The sequence below is a fragment of the Nannobrachium achirus genome (assembly GCF_963921795.1).
Source record: "Nannobrachium achirus genome assembly, chromosome: 18".
Taxonomy (NCBI): Eukaryota; Metazoa; Chordata; class Actinopteri; order Myctophiformes; family Myctophidae; genus Nannobrachium; species Nannobrachium achirus.
The window spans coordinates 23067856-23080646 of record NC_137825.1 but is presented as its reverse complement, the minus strand read 5'-3'; the positions used below and the strand labels follow the sequence as shown (position 1 = coordinate 23080646).

Here is a 12791-nt window from a genome sequence, read left to right as displayed (position 1 = left end):
TGCTTTCCACACACTATGCTCAAGAAAACAACAGAGCATTTCAGAGTTTCACCAGGACGGGCAACTATGACTCACTTTACAATCAGGATTGCACACAGCAGAATCCTTCCCTCTGCTAGCGCTTTTGTGCAAGAATTTTCCCCAAAGTAACGTGGACTGAGTTTGCCCTCGCAGCCACGTGAAATGAAGTCACCATGCTTGGGCCTGAGAGTCAGAGGTTGTTCCGCTGTAGCGCTCTCTCCCTCTCTCTCATGTTAGTCCTTTGCACACATCAGCTCACAGGGCACATTTATGTACAGTCTTTGACTCAGTTTGTTTGTGGTTTATAGACTCACGTTCCTGTGTGTATGTTGTGTTCTTGTTCGCACAGCATTGCTGGTTGACACCAGAATTTCTGTTCCTGTTTATACATTGTGTGCAAACCCACCGTACAATGTGGAGTGCTAGTGTTGTGTTGACAATGCAGCTTTTCTGCTTTTTCCACAGTTCCAGGCACAGACCATGAGCCAGGGGACTACCCTCTTCTCCTGCGGACTCATGGGTAAGGGCTATGACCCCTAATGATTAAATTATCAACCTTAATTTCTTCCCCAGCTTGACAAGTTACAGATCCGTCAGCATAAAGCTTAATTTATAGACAGTCCATCTTGTGACATTGTTGCTTTGCCAAGAAGTAATGCTCTACAAGCTGCAATGCAACACATTGTAAGCTTATACTGTAGTGTAGATGAGTTATTTTTGTAAAGCAACCCAGACGTACTGCAGAGTATAAACTGGGTTAATTCAGCATTGTAATGAGCACAGGCATTGGTACTTTTTCCTGATTCTCATATACAGTAATAAATGATGGTAATATGCCGTACTTCTCCATTTCAGCATGGTCTTCGGGAATGTAAAGTGCTTTTTTCCCCCCACTCTTCATGAAATGGAGATTTAAGACTGTTGCTTGAATATCCATCATCAGTATTCATATTGTATTTGTGATATCTGTCAACGGTTGGCATAGGCCTGAAGAAGTCAGGCATATAGAGGCAGCCCAGCCACAGTCTGTAGCGGAAGAAATACACATATATTTTACTTAAGTAAAAGTAGCAATACCACAATATAAAAACAAGTAAAACAGCCTGTATTCAATCAGAATCATCAAAATACACTTATAGTACCACAACAATACTCGAAACATTGTCAAAATCGTTTACAAGCTTGTAGATCGGCTATTTTTGAATAGACAAAGTATAAAATACAGCTTAAAGGACAACTTTAGTTTTTTACAACAAGGGTTCATATTTTAGATTGTAATTAAATAATATAAAAGATGAGTGTTAAAATGATTTCATTTACTTCTTTCTATTGTTTTAGAGATTCTTATTTCAGTGGTTGGGGGCACGGTAAACGCGATAAAACAATAGAACAAAGCAAATGAAAACATCTGAACACTCACTTTTTCTTTCCTCTAATTACAATCTAAAATATGAACCCTTGTTGTAAAAAATCAAAGTTGTCCTTTAAGACAAGTGGTTAACTGCCAGTGGCAGTGTCACCTATTCAGACCTATTTCTCCCTGCCTCTCCCTGCTGTGTCTGGTGCTAGGCCAGGCGCTATTATTATGCCAAACATGTCTAACAGGTGCTCCCATCAAGATTAATGTGCGTTATCCTATTAATTAACAGCTTAGAATTAGCCACGGTGCTCCAGCGGGAAGCACTGGCATGTCGTCACCTTGTTACTGATTCCCTTTTAACTACTGTCAACCCGGCGTCCCTTAGTTGTTGCTTGGATATTCTCTCTACTTTGTCGAATGTCAAAGTATGATTAAAGTGGATAATTAATTGTTATTTAGCCTCTTTTTTCTTCTTCATTCTGCTAGTTGTCGCTGTAATCATTGGTGGAAAGTAACTAAGTACAATGTTGTGGTATGTTTAATTTCTTTACTGGAGCATTTTCAGTTTTCAATACTTTTACTTCCATGCCACAACATCTCAGATGCAAATATTGTACTTTTTACTCCACTACAATTATTTGAAAACTTTAGTTGCTAGCTACTTTGTAAAACATACATTAACCACTTCAGAGTCAGACCTATACATACTTTGGCTATTTTCAAAGAATGTTATACATTTGGAAACATTGGGGACATTGTGCATACTTGCACTTTTACTTGTAACAGAGCAGTTCTACATTGTGGTATTGCTACTTTTACTTAACATACAAAATGTGAGTAAATCTTTCCACCACTGGTTGTAACAATCACCAATCTTAGAACTTGACACTCATTGTGGCCCATTGGCGATAAATGGCGTTTTGTGCTGGCTGGACCTTGGCACTGAGACTGGCAAGGCTCCTGCAAGCACACCATCGTTAACACAGTAGGTGTTGATCAGACTTTGTCTTTGTTCTCTGCCATGCCCATGTCAATGGCATTTGGAGGGATTTTTATCACCAGCGGAGAATAATAGACCTTTTGCATAGCAGGAGTGGGCTGAGGCCTTGTGGAAGATCTGACAAAATGGCCAATACAGTAGCTGAATCCAGGGTGGTACTGTATCGCCCATTTTGGAAATTGACTGGTTTGCTAACTGGTCAAGAGATCGAAGAGTGTTTTATGTGTCACTCACTCATATGCAGGTGCAACAAGTGAAATGTTTGTGTGGCAGATCATCAGGGACCGAGTGGGTTGGCAAGAGGGATACATAGACTTGAGTTTTTTATGTCAAATATTGTTTTTGTTTTCCTTAACCTTTTTAGATGATCAAAAGATTTGTCAACAAACAATAATTGTCGCCCAGAACAATAATAATATTGTAAACCAATAATAAACAGAAACCTAGTGAACAGCACAGCCGACCCAACCAAAATGAGATATGAGGGGAACATAGTGGGTGGGTGATCACTCTCTTAACTCATTGAGTGCCTATCCCGAATTTACTCGGGATTATTATGAGGGCCCAGAGTGCCAATCCCGAATAAATTCGGGATAAAAAAAAAAGAATTGTTTTTTTTTTGAAAAATTTTTTTTTGATTTTTTTTTTTGGACCCCATCAAATCTAGTGAACATGATTTCAATCGCGATTTTGCATGTTCCACCCCCATACAACCCCATCTAACATACAGGGCAGCCATGTTTGTTTACATAACATGTAAAACATAATGGCTATTATCTCAAGAATGCCTGAACGGATTTCCAATCGGATTTTTTTTGTTTGAAAGCTGTGAACAAACTGCACAAATCCACTCCAATGCAATCCAGGATTGCATTGGATTTTTTAGAGCTCATTCTTCTCTGTTTTTTTCCCATGCATGAGGTGTGCAAGGTTTAATCATGGCTAAGTTGACGAAAATAAGGCTTCTAAAATGCTTGGTAGCCAATAGCTAACTTCAAGCTAACTTCATCCTCTTCCTGTACATGCACAAAGGAAAGTGTTCAGGCAAGTCATGGCTGCAGGGCTTCTGCATATACCAGCATATCTCTATGGGATTTTCTATGGCCACTGGGCGCCCTCTAGTGGTGAAAGGGTGGCATTAAATGAGTTAACACAAAGGGGGATAGATGAAAACTACTAACATTTTAAACAAGTAACTACTACAACAAAGCCAATACAACACCAACCAATAATAACTAATGGAAATGCAATACAACTGAACTATGAAAAAACGAATTTCTTCAAAAAACCTAACAACACATTTTTAACTAGTAAACCCCTGCCCCCTCCCCATAGTGCAGAAGGAACATGGTGCAGTCCAATTTCACCATCAGCTCTTTATAGCTATAAGCAGATCTGAAGCAGCTGGTGCCCCTTTCCTTGGCTAGCCAATCACCCCCAGCAGCTCCCAGGGGCGTCACACCAAATTCTGGGCCCTGGGTACAAGGATTCACTGCGGGCCCCCAATAAATGTTCTTCATAGGGGGAGGGGGTTTAACCCATTTAGACTGGGAACGCATTATTTTGTGCTTTAACTATTGAAAGAATAGCAGATATACAAGCTCACAGCGCGGCTACCGATTGCCGCACTGCGAGCTTGTAGATCTGCTATTTTTGAAAAATCGTGAAGATTTGTGCAAGTCTTTGAATATTTTAAATATTTCTACGTTTTTTTGAAAAAACGATGTTTCTATGTCAGTGATGCTCAAACCTTTTCATGTGAAGGACCCCCAAAATGATATGTATTTGGCCCACAGACCCCCATCTCAATATTTAGTTCCAGGGACCCCCCAGAAGCAAAATTTGAGTTAAAAAATACACATATTCAAAGATTTTGCACACATTTTCACAACTTAAAAAAAAATAGCAGATCTACAAGCTCACAGCGCGGCACCGAGTGCTGCGCTGTGAGCTTGAAGATCTGCTATTTTTCAATAGCTAAAGTATAAAATAATTAAGGTCCCTCCACCTTGGGCCCTAGTAATTCAGTCCCACTTTTCCCCCCCTTGTGACGCCCCTGGCAGCACCCCACAGAACGACTTCATGTGTAGCTGCTGGTGTGGCATCACAAGTACACAGATAACAAGAAAAAGAAATAGTCATGATATCCCTGGTGCTGGTGGAGTGTTCAGTTGCTAGCAAATAGATGACACCCAGTAACCTGGGTAAGTCTCTGATAAAGGCCTTGTATAAACAGCTGTACGTGCCCGTTGGCACACTCACACTCACACACACACACACACACACACACACACACACACACACACACACACACACACACACACACACACACACACACAAAATAAACCTTGATCAGAATGTTTATGAGATGGACTGTTGACATTTGGCCAAATACAGTATTTATGAATGTCAGCATAATAGGGCTTGAAATGGACTCCCAGACTGTGAGACTGCTGGTCTGCAGTGTGCAGCTCCTTGGTTCCTGCAGAGAAGGGTTTATTTATTCTTGTATTGGATGCCCTCTCCTCTCCAGGTGGCAGGTGCAGACAGAGTGCATAATGCAACGCGTGCTGTGTCAATGACAGTGGTGTAAAGTAACTGGGCTTGAGTTTACTTTGAGTTGAGTACTTTGTCCAGCACTGTGCTTCCCATTAAATCGCCTGTGACTTGTGGTCTACAGAGACGAGTCGGTGGCCCGAGGTGCGTCGAGGCTGTGCCATGCAGCAGAGGCCAGTGGGGGCCAGCCTGGAGAGTCTGTGGGACGTCCTGCCTGAGGTCCACCAGAGTCCCGCCGCGCCCTGGGGCCGGGAGACGGGCATGGTGCCAGGAGCCATAACCAGCTTGCTGCAGGACCTCAGTCTGGCGGAGGCGGCCGCTTCGCCCTCCACCGCTCCGCCCAGCAAGCGTCAGTGTCGCTCCCTGTCGTGCTCGGACGAGCTGGGCGGCTGCCGCTCCACCTGGCGGCCCCAGGGCTCGCGGGTGTGGACGGCGGTGGAGAAGAGGAGGTGTCACAGCGGGGGCAGCGTGCAGCGCAGCAGCGGCCCCGGGGGCGCGCACACAGCATTCCCCGCCATGCAGCGGAGCTCAAGCTTCAGTCTGCCCGCTCGCTCCAACACCCTGGAGCTGCCTTGCTTCGGCCAGCGTCCCGCCTGCCCCGCCTCCGCCTTCACCAGCCTGACCGCCTCCTCCATGGTGTCCCTTCCCTCTGAGCCCCCCGCGCAGACCCTCTACCTCTCTCATGAACAGATCTGCCTCCCTGAGCTGCCGTCGCCCGCCAGCTCTCCTGACTCCACCCCAGAGCTGGAGCGCCGTGGCGGACAGGGAGGCTTGGCCCGGAGCCGCTCGCAGCCCTGCGTCCTCAACGACAAGAAGATCGGGATGAAGCGCAGGAGACCGGCCGACACATACAAGCAGAGGCCTTCCCTGGACCTGGCAAAGATGACCCAGGTTGGTATTTAACTTGCGTTGCGTTTATACACTAAAGGCTTTTCGTGGATCCAAAGCAACTTGGCAGCAGCTGAGCAGGAAGGGATTCAATGTTCCTGAAGGACAACTCGAAAGATCACATCACATAGCAAGGATAGCATAGCCTAGCTTAACAACCAGGTCACCCTGCCAAGAACGACTTGTTGTGACCATAAAAGAGATGATCATGAGGCAAAATATGAATTACATTTATTCTACTATGCCACTGCAATTTAATACAGTACATAGTCTACATTGATGTGGATAATCTGCTCCCTCGGTTCCTTTAAACGTTTAAACAGTATATATATACACTGTGAATCCCCTTTAGTATCATGTGATATCAGTTCTATAATCATCTGTTTGAGCCACCACTACTATTTTTAATTCTGTACCTAAGCATATTATATAATTTACCACATTGGCCTGTCTTCTGGCCCACATTTCATTGTCTGTGACATGTGATAATCCACTGAGTCATAGTTCCATGCCTCGTGGCCGTGAACTGTCGTGTAGCCGCGGCCCTCTCGGGTCACTGGCGGCAGCTTGCATGGGGAAACGTCTTCCATGCGTGCTGGACACGCCGGTGCCTCAATCAGTCTTGCTTACCAGAGCTGGTCTACACTCCGCAGTTGTGGCAATTTGTTCCTTCTATGTTGGATAAACAAACGCGCCAAAGGTCACACATATTGTGTCACGTCCCCGTCCCCCCACCTCCCCTTGCCTCCCTCCCGCACCTCAAAGTGTTTCTGCAGGCTCTATCATTAAATGAATGTGATCTGTCATGCAGGCCATTTCTGGGTCACATTCCTCTATGCGGGTGTGTGTTTACACTTGCTGAACAGGAGAGAAAGAGAGGGAGGGTAAAGCATGCCCTTCAATGATTTGTGTGTTGCTGGAGCAACTAATGGTTTATTGAGATCACAGTGTCAGCAGAGAGCTCGGTTAACACGACGGATGAGTTCCGTTCACAAAGGGACAGTGCTGTGGGATTGGCTCAGCACATCACTTGAGCTCCCGTACTTTTACGAAGCCAGGAACTTCAGTTGAGTCCGGTCCACTTTATTGAAGTAAGGCCATCCTTCAACCCGGCAAACATCAAACCTGTTATGGCTGCACATCCTGGCAGGCTTATGTCTGTTCTGCCTCATAAGCGCGCACACACACACACAGAGTGATATTTCACACGTTCACTGACTGGGTCATAAACACACGGCTGGACTTGGCCCTTACGTAAAAGTCGCCCAGAGTTCAGCAACGTCTTAACTGTACTGGCGACATGACACATTGAGCAGCAACACATACGTGCTCACGCACACACACACACACACACACACACACACACACACACACACACACACACACACACACACACACACACACACACACACACACACACACACACACACACACACACACACACACACACACACACACACACACACACACACACACACCAAATAGGGAGAAGGTCAGCATGAAGACACAGGCTTTTTTCGATGTGGCAACATCAATATTTTCTCAGAGGAACTTCGGGGTCTTTGAGTTTGTTAGCTCTGGTTCCATCCTGCCTGCTGTTCCATCACAGTGTTTCAGCTCTCTGTGCAGTTCCCCGTGGCGCCCGCGACGCTGGCCCTCTCAACCCGGACCTGCCTTTGAAACCATGAGATGGAGTTTGTATTTTAGAACATTTGAAATATTCTAATTTGCATTTATTAGACCTCAGCAACCCCCCCCACCCCCCACCCCCACCCCCACTCTGCAAGATCCCCATTCAATTCCCTTCAAGTGAATCTGGTTTTGAGGCAAGCTGTAGGGGACTTGCCAAGGTCCTGGCTCAAATAGTGGCCAAACCAAGGGGGATTTCTGGCTGGTCAGTCGAAACGACTGTACCATGCTTGGCTTTTAGTGAGCACAGGAAGTTTAAAAGTACAGAACTGTAAAGCATTCACCCGTGAAGCCGAGGCACAGTTCACAAGGAGCCAGTGGACCCAGATTAGTGACCTACTCAAATATTAGACCATTTCTTTGTCCAGTAGTCATTTGTCACCTTAAGCCGAAAATAGATGATCTCATGCACACAATGTGTAGCCAGCATGACGCATTGTCAGCTTGTAGTTTGGCTATTTCCGGTGCACGACATCCGCGTATATAAAATCAAGCATGAGCTCAAGTGCTGCATCTTGCTTCTCACTTTTCCCCAAAGTCACCCCACTATTCAAAGATTGATCACACTGCTGAGTCTTGTCTCTAAAGTGTCCTCTTGTCCACACCAATGACACCGTGAAGTGCCGATACGCTGCCCGCGACGGTGTAGTTTACCCAGGGAGAAACTGCTACCCTGCGTGTGGCCCGCTGTGGCTCTCCGAATGTCAGGAAGTGGAGCAGCTGTGGTGGGGGATTATGGATTGCAGCGCAGGGGGATGTGTGTAGGGTAAAGAGATATTGATTTCTGTAAATTCAGCTCGGTGGGTAGATTGCCGCCACAACTGGGCCTCATGAGCTATTGATAAGGTTTTATTGACGGAGCGTCAAGGTCGCTATGGTTGAGGTGCCTTTCAGCTGGGCTCTCCGTTTCACCGTTCCAGGGGAAGGGGATCATAGGTGCCAAGAACTGTAAACCCGCGGCACACGTGTGACTTCCCTTTAATAATGTGCCGTCGTGGCCGTTCATAGATTATAGATCATCTTGGCTGTTCCTGTCTGCATGCCGATTACGTCTAAAAGATGTTCGTTTTGACAGTGTGTGTGTGTGTGTGTGTGTTTTCGGGAGATAATCTCGCAAGCCACTGTGTGCGCCATATTGGGTATGCACACTGCCAGTAGGCCACAGATGTACCTCCACTTTTGGGCGGTACTAACCGCTCCTACAGCTTGCTTTGAGTGTATGTATGTCCGTAACTCCGTATGTCCATCCCGCACAATGAAATTAACTCTTAACCCATTTAGTGCTCCAGACATGAACGGGTTAAATGTCTAGCGTGCCGCTCACAGGCTCCTATACACATCCATTGTCTTATTTTGAAGGCCAGAAGTCCATTGCGTAAACACTTCCGGGTTGACGTCATGACGTCATTCAACGGGAGCGGTCGTCATCCCATGCCGATCCTAAAATGGCCGATCGATGCCTTTGTTATTATGTTTTTGTAGCGAGAATCTAATGCCATCCTTGGCTTTAAAAGTGTTGTTTGGAGATAATGGACATTAAAGATGAGATCGGCCGTCGGCCTCCATGTTATGGGATTACTATTTTGTGCACGTGGATCCGTGATGATGATGAATCGGCGAGGCCGATCGTGCCCAGACCTTCTGCCGGTTTATAGGGTAAGAACGCCAGCGTTACTCTATATACAGTATTTTTCGCGAGTATACTCGGGATCGGCACTCTAAATACTTGAGTATTTTTCACGACGAGTATACTCGGGATCGGCTAGAAATGAGTTAAAAGGCACTTAACACTGGGTGTGATTTCTTTTTCACATACTGTATGTTTTATACTTTTTGAAACGTTTAATTTCATCATTTTATAATGGAAATCAAAGGGGCTCTGATCGGGCTGAAACCATGCCCACATTTGGATACTTCATAGATACGTCACAGACGACTGGCGTCATACATGAATGCTGTCACAGGCTGGCCACACCAAGCCTGAGATCCACAGAAAGCCACACTGTCCCCACGGGGACCCCAAGATCCACCTGTTTCGATTCATCTATTCAGTTATTTGTGTTCAATCCGAACCCAAGTTTATGGTGACGTTCTGTGTCTGTTAAAGTCATAGAACCATTCATGGACTGTATCAAGTTTGGCTCCCAGGGTGTGTGACTCGGTTGAGGAGTCATTGGAGTGGGTCAGCCAGTGGCGTGGCTGTGCGCTGCTTGCACAGCGCTGATGAATGTGCCCGCTTTCGTTGTGCCAAGGACAACAGCTGGGCTCCTTTGATCTGCAGCCCTGATGCAGAGGCCCGTCCGGACTGCTGGGGGGGGGGGGGGGGGGGGGGGGTCTGGATTGGAACACGGATCACTTGTTTCCACTGTCCCCTTCCCCTCTCTATCCTATCCTTGCTTATATAGTTTATAGCGCAGGGGCCTTCAACGTTTTCAGGCCAAGGACCCCTTAGCTGAGAGAGAGATAAAGCAGGGACCCCCAGATTCCATATACTTTCATCGTTTGACAGCACAATCATCAGTGTATTTTGGATTCATGTCAATTTGTGTTATCATCAGATATGTAACCACTTGAACCGTCAATACTTAATAAACTTGACCTTTCACTCTTTTTTCCCCTCTACACCAAACCTCTTTGCCGAAAATAGCCGATCTACAAGCTCACGACTCGCAACGCAAGGCGTTGTGAGCTTGTAGATCTGCAATTTTTGGCTAAAGTTCTCAGAATATGGACGTTAGGGTTCAAGTGGTTAATATAAAAAAGGAGATTTTTTTTCTATCACACAAATATTTGAAGGAGCCCCTGTAGTAACTCTGAGTACCCCCTAGGGGTCCTGGACCCCCTGTTGAAGACCCCCTGCGCCAGCTCCGTAGTCATCTTGTGCGTTTGTGTGTGTGTGGGGGGGGGGGGGGTTGTCTGTAGATGAGTGATAACGCACATGTAGGCTATGTTGAGTGTGTCAGTGTTCCCTCAACACTAACCCCAACCCTGCGCAGTTGGAACATAGGGCTGAGGAACACAGTGCTGACCGCCTTGACCAGAACGCCTCTCAGGCGGTTGACTGGGAGCCCCCACTCCTGTTCAGCATATGGGTTGCAGCCCTCGTGAACTCTGCCATCCCTGCCACTAAGGTGTTACATAAGAGTCGTAAGAATCGTGGAGGTTTTTATAGAGGCCCTATTCTCCACAAAGTGCAGCGTTGGTCAGGCGTAGGGTGACAGCAGCTGCTGCATCCATTCCACACTCACTTGTCCAGAATGCCACGGCCCCTAAGTCTGTTAACACAGAGCAGAGCCTCAGTTCGGCGAAGTCCAGCTGTCGCGGGCCTCGATTCGCGCCCCGCAGCCGCGCCGGCACATGTGGATTTGCCGGAGGGGTACTCGGGCTTCCCCAGATGTATGCGTTCATTGTGCAGCAGCCGGCTGCCGGTTTGACATGAGTGATGTCCGTCCCATGAGTGATGTCCGTCCTCTGGATATCTGCCCACAGTGCCGCTCGGGTTCCCTCTGAAGCAACCGATTTTGTACACTTTGTTCAGATGGCCGTGTTCGTCCAACCACCAGTTGTTCCAGTGTGTAATGCAGGCTAAATTTATATACAGTTCTTCGCTTCCTTCATTTTCGCGTGTGGACATGCTCCGCCGTGTATTCAGTACACCAGGGACATGCAGAGAATGTTATGATGAGAGGCAGGGGCTGAAATTTTGGCTATTTTCGGTGCGTGATACCACACTGAAATAAGGCGCATAATCAAGTTAGTACTGGAGATGTGGCGGTTACACCCCGCCACTCCGACATGTCTCCTTTCCGACATGTGTCCATTCCGACACTAACCCTATCTCTAACCCTTACCCTAAACTTAACCTCTATGGAAGTGTCGCCACTCCGACAATAAGAAGTCAATTTCGGGGTGGCGACATGTCGGAATGGAGAGCGACACCCAGATGAGATGTGGCATAACAGCATGGATTTCTACACAGAGAGGGCAATTCTTTCAACATAAGATGCTGCATTCAAGTTCAGGAGAGTTTGGACAACTCTTGAATGCTGCCTTCAGACATTACAATACAAATTCAAAATACTATGTGAAATACTTATATTACTAGGATACTGTCATCAGGATAGTATCTTGGTGACAGTATCCTGGTTTTGTATTTGTGCCCATCTCTGCCTTCAGGTATCGCATGGCAAGGAGGCACTTGGATTTATTTCACCATAGTAAAAACCGCATTTATGGTCTGGAAAGGGCACTTTTTACGGACGGATAAAAGGGCAGGGGCTCAAGCCCCCTTTGATGTGTTCACATGCCTGCCCTGCGGTATACTGCTTTCCCATATACTATGAGTACAGTTGAGCAATTGTATTCAGAAAATGCCTATGTGTGGTTAGTCGTGGACCATGTCCCAGTGAGGATGTGATGTCACTGGCAACAATCTAGACTGAGGAAGACTTTTTTTTTGTTGACCAAATATGTGTTTAATGTCCAAATATTTCATCACCATGGACACCATTAGTAGGAACTGCCAACAGACACAATAGGGACTGGGAAAGGCTGCTCACTACTCTTTAGCGTTGGGTCATCAATGGAACGTTTCGCTTGCCTTCCCAGGAAGCATGTGAAAAAGCTTATCTGATCCGTCTCATTTTGTCTCTCCACAGAAACTGAGGAGTTTCCACAGCCTCAGCTGTCCAGGGATCACGGGGGAAGATAGCTGTCCATCAAGCCAGGCCCTGCCCACTCTCAGGAGCGCCGCCCATCAGTGCGAGACGGACTTCTCGTCCGTGAGCGAACAGCAGGGACCGGAGGACGTCCCGCCCAGCAGCAGCAGCAGCACCAAAGAGGACGAGGTCACCGGGGGCTTCGCCACGGAGGACCCCACCATCGAGGAGCTGGACTGGGGCTCCGTGGGCTACGGCTACGACACCTCGGCCGTGTCCACCAACGGGAAGGGCCGCGAGCCCCTGTGGGCGGGGCTGTGTAGCACCAGGAAAGACATGTATCAGCTGGGAGGCGAGCTGGACATCGAGCAGATCGAGAGAAACTGAGCTGCTGCCTCCTGGGGGGTGTGGGATTGTGAAAGTTGATCGCTAGGGCGGTACAGTAGGTAAAACCACGCTTAAGAGTCTGGAGGAGGAAAAAAAAGGACAAAGCAAGTGGATAGCTAATGCGGGATTGCCCCAGCACTTGCCTCGACTTTGTCTGAAGGAGAGACTGATAAGGAGCTTTGTGGCCCCCCAGGGGCCCCACTGGGGACTTACTGTAGTTTGGAAGCTACTC

General features: G+C 47.1%; 2 protein-coding genes across 2 annotated transcripts in view; one reads left to right on the top strand and one right to left on the bottom strand.

Moving 5' to 3' along the window:
* Nucleotides 1-12791, top strand: part of fam53b (family with sequence similarity 53 member B) — a 23241-nt gene extending 10450 nt beyond the window's left edge. Inside the window, exons 3-5 of the mRNA XM_080748111.1 lie at nt 487-541; nt 5062-5828; nt 12173-12791. Coding sequence (XP_080604237.1) covers nt 487-541; nt 5062-5828; nt 12173-12559 — 1209 coding nt within the window. The 3' untranslated portion in view covers nt 12560-12791. The remainder of the gene's footprint in view (nt 1-486; nt 542-5061; nt 5829-12172) is intronic.
* The window catches only part of lhpp (phospholysine phosphohistidine inorganic pyrophosphate phosphatase), a 55235-nt gene continuing 49804 nt past the window's right edge, over nt 7361-12791 (bottom strand). The window contains exon 7 of the mRNA XM_080748113.1: nt 7361-7499. Coding sequence (XP_080604239.1) covers nt 7439-7499 — 61 coding nt within the window. The 3' untranslated portion in view covers nt 7361-7438. The remainder of the gene's footprint in view (nt 7500-12791) is intronic.